Genomic DNA, 16342 nt, shown 5'->3' on the forward strand with positions numbered 1-16342 from the left:
CAAAACCGGAAATGAAATTTTGTATTTTAGAAAAGTAGTTCAAGTCAAGTTATAATTGCTATAAAAAATTCAAATCAATACCGTTCTCCATAAACTAATGAATAAATTAATTGAGTCACCCCGTATACAACATCAACAAACTAGGCGGAAATTAACACAATATATATTTTAAATTATTTTATTAAATTATATACTCTATATAAACAGAAGGTTGAAAATCCACAAACATTTCAATTTATATTAAACATTTCTGTATAAAATGCAAAGTCCAAATTGAGTAGCCAATTCATTTTATTAAAAAATGTGAGCAAAAAACAATTAAATTTGAGTGTTTGACTGTTCAGCAGCACCTAAAAAATACCAACACAAATAATTAAACTTTGTGTTACTGAATAAACTTACTGCTACTTCCATCAAGTATTTTCCGTTTAATGTCAACATCACCCTCATTGGTGTTCGGGCACTTCCTCTTCATGGACGTCGTGTGCATTTCAACGCAATTGGGGTTAAAAATGATGCAGTCACCTTCACGCATCAACATCGTCTTACAACTGCTCAAAAACGAACAATTGAAAGTTGATTAAAGGCTTTAAGAAACTTTGTACTCACACGCGGGTTCCACCACCCTGATTATTTTCTTTTGCTCCCTTCAAAACCTCGATTTTAACTCGTCGTTCGTCGTTTTTCTACAGAAGAACAAGGTAATTTAAAATTAACCTCAATTTAACCTTAATTGACTCTGTATTATAAGAATTAAATAAAGGGGGGAAAGCAGTACATACCTGAGACATTTTTATTCAATAAGAATTCTTGCAGTGACTTCAATTAATTGTATTGCCAATATTAGACAAGATCAAAATCATATGTTTTTAAAGAAAACTGCAGCAAAATCGTCTAACTTAAGGCGCCATCTACACATTGAGACTCAAGAGTATTGATATTAAAAATCAAACACAATTAATAGTATATAATTTATTTAACATAACTTTTCATATTTAAAGCATAGTTACATTATATACACAATAAACTTGAAAATAAATAAATAATCAGACAGCATATGTAGTGTATTATTGTCTATTAGAAGTAATATCAGTTAAATTCATTTATTCTCTTACTAAAAAACACATTCCAGAAGTGGCAGTTATAAAGAGTTGTCAAAATAATTCTAGATTCACTTATTTTACATCTACAAAGGGAGAAAACTGCAGTTAAAGATATTATCACATGTTAGAAAGTTTTTATTGTTAGTATAAATGCGACCACTTCTGCAAAAACCAGAAAAATACAAAAAATGTCAGAGGACAGGCAAAATTTTATAAATTACTCGTTTAAATTTTTTCTTAAAGCGTTATATCTAATTATTTCGTTTTCATAAAAGTTTTCCTTATTATGAACTCAAGAGGTAATAGATTTATCATATAATAATTTTATTAGTCACTGTACATTTTTTGATTAGTGTGGTGTATACAGTTGATGAAAACTATCCAAATATTTTATAACTTATAAACTATTTAACATTCGAAATAGCCAATTTCTTTCTGGTATTATAAGCCTGAATTTGTGGTTAATAATTTGAAAAGAAATTAGTTAAAAATATTTGGATCATTTGGTACTACCAATTGGAAAATGAGAGTTAATAAAAAAAACGTCAAATTCTAAAAATATTTACTATATAACTTAACATTATTTCCTATTAAAAATACTCTTATCATTTATAACAGAAATAATACAAAAATAAATATAACAAAATAAAACACCATCATTTTATTTTTCAAAAAATCATGGCAGTAAAGTAACAGGTCGAAATTGAGAAAATGCAATCATACACCTAATATCCTAGAAAAATAATATCTATGTACAAAAATTCGCCCTCCTAAAACGACAAACGTGTTTTTTGTCGGACGGGCGAATGATTTTGGTCGATTTATGAAATGAAAACTGATCACTTCTCCCTAAGACTTTGATTTAGATTCAAATATCGCCTTCATGTCTTTAATGCAATACGATGGTGATGTTTTTTCTTTCCTAAAAAGAGAACGTTGTTATTATTTTAATGTACCAAAATCACCAGATAACTTACTTTGGACTGCGGCTCTCGACGCTGACCCTTTTCAGTCTGTCCATTTCGGTCTCCCTTTCCCGACTGTCATAGGTGTGTCGTCTGCGTTCCTGCTTCAGTATGTCGTCGTCACGGTTCCTGTGCCTGATGAAATCCTCCTTCAGTAACTCGCCTTTGTCCACTTTCTTCTCCTGACCCACAATCCGTCCAACCACGTCCTGTTTGTCCCTCATGGACCCGCGTAAGTTCTTGTTCAAGTCGCCCTGCTTCTGATTATTTTGTTGCTCAAATATCGCAGCTCTAGACTTGAGGCTTTCAGTAACCTTCGCGACACGTTCTTCTTTAGGTTTCTCTACGGTTTTAGGTTTATCTTCGGATGTGACGGAGGACGTGTCCTCCTCCAGACTATCAGTTGGAGCCGTCTCTTCTTTGTAGCTTTTCCGGCGGCTTCTGGGTGGCCTGTCGCCCACCTCCAGCTTCTGGGGCACCGGCGTGTCGTCGCGGGTCTTGTGCAGGCGCAGCTTGGATAAAACCACGTCCTTGTCTTCCTTAAACGATTCAGACCTGCCAACAAACAACGTTTACAAAACCATCTCCAAGACCAACCCAAAAACAGCTGAAGCGAGGACACCAACAACAATTAAACCCCAACTTACCTGTATTTATCGTGTAGGAATTTCCTCCTCTCCTCCTTGTACTTCTCAATCCTTTCGCGTTTCTTCTGGATCTCGTCGGCGGTCTCCTCCAAACCGCTGTTCACGTTCTCGGTGCTGTGGGTCAGGTGGATTGTATCCACTGAGGCGTCGTTGGCCGGCAACACTTTAGGCTGATTCAACGTCTTAGGCAACGAGTTGGTCTTGTAGTTCACCGTCTCGTCCAGCGACTTCCTGCGTTGCTCCAGGTTGAACTCCTTGGCGAACTCGTCCTCGTCCAGCGACCGCGTCTTGAACTGGTTCTTGAGATTCTTGGCCCTCAAGCAGGGCGGCAGTCCGTCCTTCTCGTAAAACTTTCTCACTCTTGTATTTGTACTTTCTGGTTGGTTGGCGGCCAAGTTGACGGGCAACGATTGCGGCTCCTTCTCCTCGAACCGGCTCGTCAGGTACTTCACGCTGACTTTCTCCTCTTGCACGCGCTCCGGCTCATTCGCTGGGGAAGCGGCCGCCTCCTCCGCATCAGTCTTTTTCGTTTCCTGCGCCTCGAACAGGTTGCTGTCCCGCAGCTCCTCCCCCTCCACGTTCTCGTAGACGTGGAACGTGTCCGGCTCCAGCGAGTCGTAGTTCACCTCGTCGGCGTTCTTGGAGTCGGACTCCGAATTGGAGACGCCGTTCTCCAGTTCCAGCATCGCGTTCACCTCGTGTATGGAGCGACGGAAGTACTTGACTTGCTGGTAGATCGCGTTGTCGTCCAGCGACTCGGTTTCCGACGATTTGCGCTTGTCGTTGTTGAAGTTGCGACTGGGGCTGTTCAGGTTGGGCTCCACCGGACTGAAGTCTATCAGGTTGATGCTGGTGGGCCTTAGGTTCTCCTCAGTCTCGACCGACTCGGTCTGACTCAGCAGGTCCTGCGTGCTGTTGTCGTCGTACATTTGCGTCGGACTGACGTTGGGACTGATGGAGTTCTTCGTCGGCGTCAGGGGAAGACTTATAGACGTTTGACTAGTTGTGAGATTCTCCGTTACTTCGCTGAGGCTCTGGTCCGTGTGCTCGGAATTCTCGATGAACTGGTACTGGGCCGAGCTGTGGCTCGGCGTGTACTGGATGTTGGAGCCCGAGGACTGGTTCGAGCTGAAGCTCTTCTGGTCGTTGAGGCTGCCTAAGGATATTTGCTCGCTGGTGTTGCAGATGGCGCTCGAGCTCAGATTTTGCTTCACCACCGACTCCTTGCTGGAGTCGTCCAGGGCACTCAGACTTTTCGGTCTCTCCTCCTTGTCCGCTTGCAAACTATCGGTTTTTGGTTGACTAGCTCCCTGTACGGGAAGAGAGGCGGTGGACGTCGGTATGTCCACCTTCTCGGGGTTGATTATCACGTTTTCGTAAACGGAACTCGTGGACTTCACTGGGGAGGTGGCGGCGCTTCTCGGTGGTGACCTGTACGTAATGCTTATGGTGGTGAGGATGTTCTCATAGTTGGGCGTGCTGTTCGGCCTGATTTCAATCGGTTCGTACGGCGAGTCGATCTTCCTGTAACTGATGTCGGCCGGCGACAGTTCCGGGGTCGAGTTGGCACTGGAGTTCTCCAATTTCTTGTAGCCGGGGCTCAGGGGCGTCGGAGAAGCTAGTATGCTCTCCATACCCATGTACTTTTTGCTCATGTCCATTTCGGTGAGCGATTTTGGCATCAAAACAGTCTTCTGACTCGACGACTCCAGGTTAAGCGACTGTCGCTTGTCCAAGTTGTCCGAGTTCCTTGGACTCTTGTTCTTCGGCTGGTACGAGTCGGCGGTGTGCCGTTTCTCCTCCGTCACCGGGCTCTCCGGGAACGGATGGATGAGGGCGGTGGTCGTCGACACCACGTTCTCGGGGGTGTTGCAGTCGATGTACTGTATGTCGGACAGCTGGTCCTCTAGGCGGGTGCGCTTACGCGACATCGACTCCGGGCTCAACACGACGCGTGCTTGCTTCTTCGGCGACGGGTTGCTGGAGTTGGTGGCGCTGACGTACTCCTCGGGCCGCGCTCGCGTCAGTATCCTTCTTTGGCACTTCGGGAGCAAGATAACGTACATAATTAATGGGTTTACCTTTTAATTTTGGATGTCATAATTTGATGACGTTGCACGGAGTTCCATTTTAATAGTTTTGTTCTGTAGTTCAGTTGAGCCAAAATTTAATGTTACATGTAGCTATTCCAAATAGACAAGTGAAAATATATCGGTATTATTTACGAGTAAACCACAAACAATAAAAAAATATGGCTAATGTATAAATTGACAGTTATTTCTTACAAAATGACATTTATGTTATTTCTACGTGGATTAATTTTGATGTTGCCAAAGGCGTCTTTAATTTTGTTATATAATTCTAAATCACCAACTTACAGATTTATACTTCAACTTAAATGGAAGTCATGATAACACTTCGCTTCTAAGTTACGAGGAAGCGTTGTAATCAGTTTTGGTGTAGAATTCTGCTTTTATATCTATCGTCCCACGGTGGATTTGTGTTTGACAATGACAAAATCATTTTCGGAATTTAAAAAATTTAGAAAATTAAATTTTTATAATACTATAGAAAGTACTAAACATAAAACAAAACGAAAGCGAAGCAAAACATACGCATACCTCCTTTTGTATTCGGGGCGAGCTGACCAGACTCTCGTCCTCCGAGAAGATCCTCATCTCGGACTCCTCCAGGTCGAAATTGACCTGGATCTCGCTGAGGTCGAGCAGCGAGCCCTCCGAGTTGTTCTGCGAGCTCTGCAACGTGTCAAAGTACGAATCGTGCGACACAGACCTAAAAAACACACCCGTGTACCTCACACAAAAAACGTTCACAAATGCGAAGCGTCACCTACGATTGTAGAAAAGGTTGGGTACTCACCTGTTGTGACCTGGAGGTTTGTTTAGGCAATTCAGAGGTCCCAATATGTCTTCGGTGCTGGCCGGCTCCGAGTGGCCGGACGTGAGGCTCTCCGCACTCTTGACCGTCCTCAGCTTGCGCTTCATGTCCGTGAGGTCCGATTCGGTGCCGGACTTCTCCTGCACACAACGATTTAGTATAAATGGATGTGCGCTAGCTAGTTACGTTCAACTTACGTTGATTGTGATGGGTGTGGAAGCCTTGCGATTCTTCGGAATGGCGTTCTGGGTGACGTTCCTGTTTTTGGTGAAGAACAGCCTCCAGCCCAAAGGTGAACGCTTGGTGTGGCCCCGTTTCCTGGCGCCCGGCGGCAACTCGATGATGGTGTGGTACTTCTTGGGCAGATTATTGGGCCCCCCGCCCACCTCAATGTAGTTGCACTCCTCCGCCTTGTTGACGAGGTGCTTCGAGCGTGCCTCCTCCAACGTGATCAGCTTGGTGGGCGTCGAAATGGCCAGACTGTTGGGCCGGCACTTCTTCGACATCAGACTAGAATCGGGCACGGCTGCGGCCGCCACCATCGGATGATCCAGATTGGGTAGGTGATCGCAGAAGATCAGGTGGGCGTAGCATATCAGGAATTCGGTGACCACCGCCTGCACCCCGACGCCTTGCAAGGCGGCAACGCCTCCGACCTCCAAGGCCTCGCACCGGAGCAAGTTGGGGGCCCAGACGATGGCTATGTTCCTCGTGGTCATGCCGGTGCTGGAACCGTGCTTCGCCACCCTCGCCAAGTGGCGCATCAGGTACTCCAACGTTCGGTAGTGGGGCGGCGGAAGCTTCTGTACGGCCTCTCGCATCTTCAGCAGACGTCCGTGGTCCGTCTCCGAGTCCCTGATCGCTGTGCTACAGCCCTGGACTGCGTTCACGAAGCTCTGGTACAGCTGGTAGGTGCACAGAGGGTTTGGCAATTCCCTGAAGCCAAATTTATGAATAAACAACTAATTCTGGACACTTCCGAGTGGGCACTTACCTGAAATACATCTTAAGCAAAGAGGCAACTGAGTGTATGTCCTGCAGAATGTCCTCGGTGTGCAGATTGGGTATGCGATCCTCGTCGAAAGCATTTCTTAACTTCTGTATGTTGGAAGTAACCCCTGACAACCTGCGAAACGAATAAAACTCTTTAGATGCACGCGAGATAAACGACTGGCGGTTGTTTAATTTCGACTTTCGGATCACAATCACTTTTTCCTCGCTCTGTTAAATGCTGTTATTGTTTTTAACGAGTCGTTGAATTAATGGAAATTGTGCGGTGGAAGATTCGTTAAACGACATAATTGCCCGTCTGTATGCACTTCGAAGGGGAATATTTCGTGCGAAGTCATCATTTTATTGCCGTTACCGCTGAGCAAATAAATAAATTGGTGCATTGTGAAATTAGGTGGTACCGTTGGTTTCATACTTAAAATATTAAAATCGATGGGACTTGGGGCTGTACAAGTCCACCAGTGGTGTCACCAAGCAAATTTCTCTGTGAATTTATTTATTTATTTATTCATAAGGAATTTAATAACGGTAGAATATACATGGTGTTCCATTGAAAATAACAAAGTTATTGATGCTTTAAGATGCACAGAAATTAATCGTAAATAACTAACACCCTGTATAAAATCTAGAAGCAGTAATAATGGGTTCTTATAGGATGTTCCTTGGTTAATGTGTATGCCAAACATGAACTTTCCAGTATCAAAATTGGTGACTTTACAGACATTTTAGTTAGACCATCAATCTGTCAAAATTTTTGGAAAAAAATTAATTACTCAAAAACTATTGGGTTTAGGATAGGACATGGTATAGCCATTTTATTTGCAATTACATATAGAATTTAAAAATCCAAAAATATACAGAGTGTTCCATTAAAAATTACAACTTCCGGGGAAACCGGACATGAAATTTTGTTCAAAAGGAATTTGAAAAGTAGTTCAAGTCAAGTTAAAACTGGTATAAAAATTCCAAATCGAGACCTTTGCCCGTTTTCTATAAAAAGATGAATAAGATAGATGAATCACCCTGTATATGTATATACTTGGAGAAATCAAGTTTTAAAATCCGTTTGCCGTTACCTGTATATTCCGTCGACGATGCCGTTCTGTTCGATGAACTCTGCGCAGCACCTGAGGACGGTCGGTATGGTGTGTCCGGAGTTGAGCAGATGCTCGCCCAAATCGCAGCCGAAGACACGCTCGCGCAGTATGCCGCTCTGTTTGAGGCGGCGGCGCGACGGCCTGTTCAAAATGAAACTCCTAAAGAACGTTATCAACTTGCCGTGCCTCCGCAGTACCGGTTTGATCGGCGTCAGCGCCAGCGACCTGTTTCGGGGCAGAAAACAGAAAGAAAATCGGGTTTCGGGGGGCGACAGAAAAAACATTACAAAACAAAAAAAAAACGGCACAAGAAGAACAACATAAAAATAATTGGAACTGAACTGTGTGTGGAGGGGGTGGTGGTTTGTAGGCGGCGGATTGTCGCTGTGTCAACAGTTTTCATTGCTTATTAATGAGTGATTAAACTGGTGAATAAAAACTGTTGGGCATGTCCACACAAGTCTCACGTCGAACTGAAATTTATGCGGACATCAAGCACAGTTACCTACAAAGCACAAAAAGCTGATACGAAAGGACAAAACCAAAACAAAAATCTACAGTTTAGTCCAATGGCTGGAGCACAAAGGTTAGTGACCAAACGACAGTAATACGAAGAGACACGACGAAGCTTCGGAAAGCTGGACCGGAACGTCAACTTACCCTACGACGGGGGGCGGCAGGGGCATGTTCCTGGGCACCTTGTCCCCGATGATGTGCACGCAGTGCTGGGGGAAGAACCCGACTTGGAAGCCACGCTTGCCTCGCCACCACATCGATTCGCCGGGACTGGCCATGTCGATCACCGATATCATGTCGCCCACTTCCAGGTTCAGCTCGTCACGGGCCTTAAATGAAATGCATTAACGGTTGTTTTCGGGGGGGAGTTTGGGGGTTTACCTGCGAAACGTAACGGCGTACACTGTAGGCGGCCGCCACGGCCGGCGTGTTGATGGAACGGCTCTCCTCGCTGGGCACCAGGAGGCGGTGGCCCTTGTTGTCCATCTGCAGCCAGTTCAGGACCGGCCCGCAGTTCACCGAATTGTCCGCGATGGCGCTGAAGCGGTCCAGGTACTGGGACAATGTGCTCTGAAAACAAATCGCCAATAGGGCATCTCTTACTTAATCCAATTTCATTTATTGTTTAACATCAGATCGTAACAGAAATAGGAAGAAATCAGCCATCTTGATCATCTTCTGACGATGATTAATGGGCCAATATTTGCGTTCATATTTCATCAACCCATAAATCACAGTTATCACCTAATTATCGACGCCTGTTGCGACGCGTCGCGACGCTACCCGTCGCAGACGTCGCGTCTCCGGCGTCGCAATATCTGCCGACCGTCGCATCGCACTATTTGGGTTACCCGATGCCGGTGCACTTTACGAAAATTGGGGCACGTCCCCTTTGACATTTTTGCCTTTTGTGACTGGTGTTTTATTCTGTGCAAATTTGTGCCTTTCTGGACCAGGGGCTTATGTAAATTTATGGAATGTTTCGTGTGACTTTCCATGAATATCAACGAGGAATGTGGCCGTTCCGTTTTTGGGGGACGCTTGGCACATTTTTCGTCGGGGGGAGCCAAATATTTAAATTAATTCGTACTGCACAAGTTGATGTTGTGACGTTTGATCAATAATTTCGGTTCGTCGTTCAATTCTCGAGTATTTAAACTGTTTTTTTTAGATTCACACGTGTTAATTAGTTAATGATTGTATTATCCAGAGTGGTGTCATCAAGTACAAATTATACACATTTGTGCGACCTTGCCATATTTTTAGACAGCTAATAAAATTACTCCTGGAACTTTAAACGATGACGCAAATATTAAATACAAGTAAAAGTCAAGGTTTCGCACACCCTTTTTGTGTCTATTAAATTTTACCCCTTTTGATTTTAGAATTTATTAATTTTTAACCCCCTTCGACAATTTAATTAAGTCAACACATCACACAAATTTTAAAGAATATTAATAAAATGGTTTAACATTCAAGAAAACAAAAATTATCAGTGTTTAATGATATTATATGATAATTTTTCATTTATAAAATGTGTGTCACAATTAATTTTTTATGTGGAAATATTTTATTCCTTTAGTTTTTAGAATTTATTAATTTTTAACCCTCTTCGACAACTTAATTAAGTCACCACATCACACAAATTTTAAAGAATATTAATAAAATGGTTTAACATTCAAGAAAACAAAAATTATCAGTGTTTAATGATATTATATGATAATTTTTCATTTATAAAATGTGTGTCACAATTAATTTTTTATGTGGTAATATTTTATTCCTTTAGTTTTTAGGAATTATTAATTTTTAGCCCCCTTCGACAATTTAATTAAGTCACCACATCACACAAATTTTGAAGAATATTAATAAAATGGTTTAATATTCAAGAAAATTAAAATTATCAGTGTTTAATGATATTTTTTGATAATTTATTATTTATAAAATGTGTCACAAATATGTGTTATGTGGTAATATTTTATTCCTTTAGTTTTTAGGAATTATTAATTTTTAGCCCCCTTCGACAATTTAATTAAGTCACCCATCACACAAATTTTAAAGAATATTAATAAAATGGTTTAATATTCAAAAAAACTAAAATTATCAGTGTTTTTTTGATAATTTTTCATTTATAAAATGTATCTCACATTTAATTTTTTATGTGGAAATATTTTATTCCTTTAGTTTTTAGAATTTATTAATTTTTAGCCCCCTTCGAAGATTTATTTAAATCACCATTTCAAACAAATTTTAAAGAATATTAATAAAATGATTTAATATTTAAGAAAAAATAAAATTGTTTAATAATATTTTTTTATTTATAAAATTGTGTCACATTTAATTTTTCAGCCCCTTCAGACAATTTAATTAAGTCACACACACCAGAAAAATATATTTATCACTGTTTTAATTTTTTATTATTTTAACTTCATCCATGAAATTGACGTGGCCGATGATTGACACACATCACCAGCTCACAAAACCGAATTAAAATCTATTAATAGAACAAAAATATTAAACAAACACACGAAATATTACGTGCGTAAAGTTTTACTCACTCAAACAAGTTACCACATAAACACCCAAATTAAAAATAAACCAGCCTGTCCGAAATATAAACTCCAGTGGTTGAATATAGGGTAAAAACAAAATATTCACAACATCTTACTCCACGACCGTCCAGATCGATGAGATATTTCCGGCATCTTCATCCAGACAAAGTTATTCGACGCCAAAATAATGAAATAACTAAAATTCTCCGATCCTCACCCGCAGCAATCGTTTACAACAATTTCCAGCACGAGCCCAAAAAAGAGGGTGAAACCTGCACGAAAACTTATTTCAGATTTGTTTGGAATGATCCATTAAATAGTTGTGCCACGTAATTTCCAATGTGCGGGGCGAAAATTACTATAAATTAGAATTTTCAGAACGTGACAATCTCGTGCCGTGCCATTTAGTAACGCCCGATGGAAAATGGGTCTGTTGACCCTTTGTGGCATACATAAACCCCAATTATGAATATGTATACAAACTTATTGATTTCAGCCACACTTTTGTGTTGTTGTGCTTGCAAAATGCCATTGTGGGGCCCAAAGGGTACTCGACAATGAACAGCAAATAGCTCGAGTCAGATAGAAGACGAATTATTGGCTTAAAAGGGGCTGGAAATGTGGAAATTGCCACCGGAAGAGCCGGAGGCGAAGGTCGTGGATGATGTAGGACAGTTTTAGGAAGACGTGTCAAAAGCAGAAGGGTCTCCAACACTCCTGTGTCCAGCAAGATCTCCAGATTTATCATTGATCAAACACATGTGGGACAACAAAATTCAGCCTTTGATCTGGAATCTGGAATTGTTGGAGAGGATGGTCAGGAGAAGGTCTTGGAAGATGTACGACAGTTTTAGGAAGACGTTGAATGTCAAGACCAGGAGAGTCTCCAACATTCCTGTGTCCAACAAGATCCCCAGATTTATCATTTACTTCCTCCACAAGTTTTGATGGACCTTCAGTGTTAAGTAGAGATGCCATTGCCCTCATTAGATCAATATCAAGATGACTCAATGAGTTTCTGGATCACCACGATTTAACAAATTTATACTGACCAATGTACTCCTTATGTTTGCCTTCAACTGTACATAAAAAATAAATGAAATCTGACCACTATGTGTTGTACTTCCCATGTGACCGAGTATAATAAATAAAGAGAAGCCATCTCACGTCCACCCAATTAAAGTCCCCGAAGACAAAACCCCTTCGAACAGTCGGCACTCGAACAAGATACCAATCAGTCCGTGCGCCATTCTAAGGCCCCATATCCTTTGGACACGTCACGTACGACAGCTTCGCCTCACATTGATAAACCCCAATTCTCACCTCGATGTCGTCCGCCTCCGGCGACTGATCGGCAAGATCGGGCAGCTGCGATATCTTCCTGTCGTAGATACACTGGTGTAGTTGCTCGTCCAGCATCTTGAAGTTCTCCAGGTTCCTTTGTAGTAACCAGCACTCGTCGCCGGAGGTCACCTGCAGCATGTACCACTCGCTGTCGTCATCATTTGCTGAAAAAGGTTTTTGTGTAAAATTTTATGCGGGGAAAATGGGGTTTGTTTACTCGTCACGGTGTTTACAAACATTTTCGACAATAAAACCCAAAGGGGACCGGCGATAAACGGCAACGAACAAAACCCATCCTAACTTTTTCAATTCCCGCTTTGCAAACAGAAAAATTCACTGGATATCGACGGAATATAAATGACTTGCGGTTGGTTTCGGAAGATGGAATGGAAGGGAAGTAATAAATGGACAGAACAAGCCAGACAAGCGTTGGGTTGCTCATTTTTTATTCAGATTCTTTTTGTATTAAAAACGTTGAGTTGGAGTTCTGAATAATCAGTTTACCCCGACTATTACCGTCTTCGAAATAACATTTCGTGTTTCTCGTCCGTCGCAAAAATGAAAGGAAACGGAAGTCATTGGAAAAATCATTTTAAGTAAATTTTACATTTAAATCTTACGTCGCAGGTGTGCGACTAATCAAATCAACCCAACCCCAATCAGCATGTCAATTAAAACCTCCCGAAAGCGTTGCGCTAATGCCCCATTAATTTTCCTGGAGGGTGGTGAGGAATCGATAGCCACTTACTGTGCTGCGAATGCAGAGACTGGTCCATGTTCGCCTGGAGGGCGACGCTGAGCGTCTGCGGCAGCTGGACCCGTTCGTAGTGGAAGTGGGCGCACTCCTCCAGCTTGGGGAACCGGCACGGTTCTGAGCCGGGGGCGGGTGCGCCCCCGGCCGCCTCTGATATCTGCATGTCGTACACCTCAGTGCATAGTGCCTGGAACAAAATAGAAATGCACGTCAAATTGCGTTCACCCTTTGACAACCTTTGTGGCTTTGTACTGTTTAATATGGGGAATACATTATTACATTATTTTAGCATTAATTCCTAACAGGATAAATTCGTATGATTTTTAAATGTCTTTTTATGAATATGATTGAAGAATTTGTCCACAGCTTCAAATATGTGTTCATTAATCCTTCTTCCAAGTTATTAGTTAAGGAACTGTATGTTTCTCTTCGTATTAATCCCTAATAAGACAAATTTGTCTGATTTTTAAATGTCTTTTATGAATACAATTGATTGATTTTGTCCACAGCTTCAAATATGTGTTTATAATCTTTCTTCGAAGTTTTAGTTAAAGGACTGTATCTACGAAGATTTAACTCTCTGTTTCTCTTAGTATTAATCCCTGACAAGATAAACTCGTTTGATTTTTGAATGTCTTTTACGAATATGATTGATGATTTTGTTCATAGCTTCAAATATGTGTCTATTAACCTTTCTTCGAAGTTATTAGTTAAAGAACTCAAACTACGAAGATATAACTCTCTGTTTCTTTTAGTATTAATACCTGACAAGATAAATTCGTTTGATTTTTGAATGCCTTTTACAAATATGATTGATAATTTTGTTCATAGCTTCAAATATGTGTTTATTAAACTTTCTTTGAACTTATTAGTTAAATAACTCTAATTGTGAAGTTTTAACTTTTTGTTTCTCTTCCTATTAATCCCTAACAAGATAAATTTTTATAATTCTTAAATGCCTTTTAGAAATATGATTGTCCACTGCTTCAAGTATGTGTTTATTTATATTTTTTCATAGTTAATAGATAAAGAACTTTAGCTGGGAAGTTTTAACTCTCTGTTTCTCTTCAATTTAATCTCTAACAAGATAAATTGGTATAATTTTTAAATGTCTTCCACGAATATCATTGATGATTTTGTCCACAGCTTCAAATATTTCTTTGAAGTTACCAGTTAAAGAAGTTTTTACTGTCTGGTTTTCTTCGTATTAATCCTTAACAGGATAAAGTGTTAAGATTTTGTACAAAGACGTTTGATGATTGTGTCCACAGCTTCAAATATTAATTAATTAGCCTCCATTCGAATTTATTAACTCTCTGTTTCTCTTTGTAATAAACTTAAGCAACGAAACGTTACGTCAAACTGTGTCTTATCATTAGACAATCGTTGTGGCTTTTGCGGTTTGAACGTGCAGATTTGTTTGCGCAATTTGATTAATAAACGGTTCCAGGTGATGCGCCAGAGTAAACATTGACTCGTGCCGCGACAGCTGTTGCATATTCACCAACGTCGTCCCATTCATCAATGGATCAACCGATTCATTAAACAACGAACGACGAAAGCGAGGATTAATTAACGAAGTAATCTCGAAGTAAAAACGCATTTTATTTCTTTTTTGTTTGCATATTATATTCGACGAGTGCACATTTCTCTCCGCACGCTAATTACACTGGAAAGCGTACCGATCGAGTTTCTATTCCTGCATCATTAAAAAATTCTTATTATTGTACATCCACACACACTTAAACACGCACACACGCACCTCTCGATCAGATCGATTATTTAGACTTTCACTATATTTTGAAACATTTTTACGTTGTCACTTCGAGGCTAAAATTAGGACGGGTACGGTACAAAGACCCACTGTGTCGACTCAATCATCGTACGGCTAAAAATATCCACCGAATTTTGTGCATGTACAGGATACGGGAGCTTTTTCAACGTGGCCCGACTTTTTTGTTTTCGTCAATCAATCACACCACAACTTGTCCTGCCCATGTTTATTTAAATAAATATAATATTTACACCTGGAAACAATATAATATTGTGTAACTTAATATGCACAATTCCCGGTATAAAAACAATAATATAAAGTAGTACATAATAATGTTATTAACGATTACAACTTGATTATGTCGTAATTAATATGGCTGGGAGTTATTTAACACAATCACGTAATAATTTAATTACGACCGCATGTAAATTTAATGAACTGTTTTCGAGAGTCCGCCGATTTTATTGAATAATTGAAATTGCCCATTTGTGAATGAAATTATCTTTGATTGCGTCCCATACGTCTTCGGTGACGGGGCCCCGGGACGTGTAGATAAAGACGAGGCACATACGTTAATGGGACACGCCGCCATAATGGACACATTGATTGGAGATGATTAGTATCTTGTTTTATGATTAATTGCGCCGGCATTAATTACTGTGTCCGTCACGAATTGCAATCGTACATTATGTCGTTGTACGAAGATGAATTCTGGATGGTTTTTAAACGTCCTGTACGATTACGATTGATGGTTTCCTCCACAGTTTCGGTTGTGTGCGTTTATTAATCTTAGTTTGGGGCTGGTAGTTTGGTTTTAACTTCCTATTTATATCTGAGTTAGTCCTACAAAGAAAAATGGTATCATTTTTAAACGTTTTTCAAACTTATGTTTGATAATTTCCTCCACAGCTTCATATATTTTTGTTATTCATGTTTCTACGAAGCTATTAGTTAAAGCTTTATATATTTCTTTATGACAAGGTAAATTCGTATGTTTTTTTACGAATACCATTGATGATTTTGTCCACAGTTTCAAATACGTCTTTATTAATCTTTTTTGGAAGTTATTAGTTAAAGAACTTAAACTGCGAAGACTTAACTCTCTGTTTCTCTTAGTATTAATCCCTGACAAGATAAATTCGTTTGATTTTTGAATGTCTTTTACGAATATGATTGATGATTTTGTTCACAGCTTCAAATATGTGTTTATTAACCTTTTTTCGAAGTTATTAGTTAAAGAACTCAAACCACGAGGATGTAACTCTCTGTTTCTCTTAGTATTAATCCCCGACAAGATAAATTTACTTGATTGTTGAATGTTTTTTACGAATATGATTGATAATTTTGTTCATAGCTTCATATATGTGTTTATTAACCTTTCTTCGAAGTTATTAGTTAAAGAAATCAAACTGCAAAGATTTAACTCTCTGTTTCTCTTAGTATTAATCCCTGTCAAGATAAAATCGTTTGATTTTTGAATGTCTTTTAAAAATATGATTGATGATTTTGCTCACAGCTTCAAATATGTGTTTATTAATCTTTCTTCAAAGTTATTAGTCAAAGAACTCAAACTACGAAGATTTAACTCTCTGTTTCTCTTAGTATTAATCCCTGACAAGATAAATTCGTTTGATTTTTGAATGTCTTTTACGAATATGATTGATAATTTTGTTCATAGCTTCAC

General features: G+C 40.0%; 1 protein-coding gene across 6 annotated transcripts in view; it reads right to left on the reverse strand.

Moving 5' to 3' along the window:
* Positions 1-1749: 1749 nt before the first annotated feature.
* The window catches only part of LOC109604613 (GTPase-activating protein CdGAPr), a 40810-nt gene continuing 26217 nt past the window's right edge, over positions 1750-16342 (reverse strand). For 5 of the 6 annotated variants that reach the window (XM_049968903.1, XM_049968905.1, XM_049968900.1 and 2 more), the window contains exons 2-13: positions 12879-13071; positions 12110-12294; positions 8619-8807; positions 8382-8566; positions 7701-7946; positions 6608-6739; positions 5811-6549; positions 5596-5753; positions 5337-5508; positions 2716-4757; positions 2081-2623; positions 1750-2025 (exon numbers count right to left, since the gene is read on the reverse strand). In XM_049968903.1, the coding sequence (XP_049824860.1) occupies positions 1953-2025; positions 2081-2623; positions 2716-4757; positions 5337-5508; positions 5596-5753; positions 5811-6549; positions 6608-6739; positions 7701-7946; positions 8382-8566; positions 8619-8807; positions 12110-12294; positions 12879-13047 (4833 nt within the window). In that variant the 5' untranslated portion in view covers positions 13048-13071 and the 3' untranslated portion in view covers positions 1750-1952. The remainder of the gene's footprint in view (positions 2026-2080; positions 2624-2715; positions 4758-5336; positions 5509-5595; positions 5754-5810; positions 6550-6607; positions 6740-7700; positions 7947-8381; positions 8567-8618; positions 8808-12109; positions 12295-12878; positions 13072-16342) is intronic. The other variant, XM_049968902.1, reaches the window with a different exon arrangement.

This window comes from Aethina tumida, chromosome 6, assembly GCF_024364675.1.
Source record: "Aethina tumida isolate Nest 87 chromosome 6, icAetTumi1.1, whole genome shotgun sequence".
Classification (NCBI taxonomy): Eukaryota; Metazoa; Arthropoda; class Insecta; order Coleoptera; family Nitidulidae; genus Aethina; species Aethina tumida.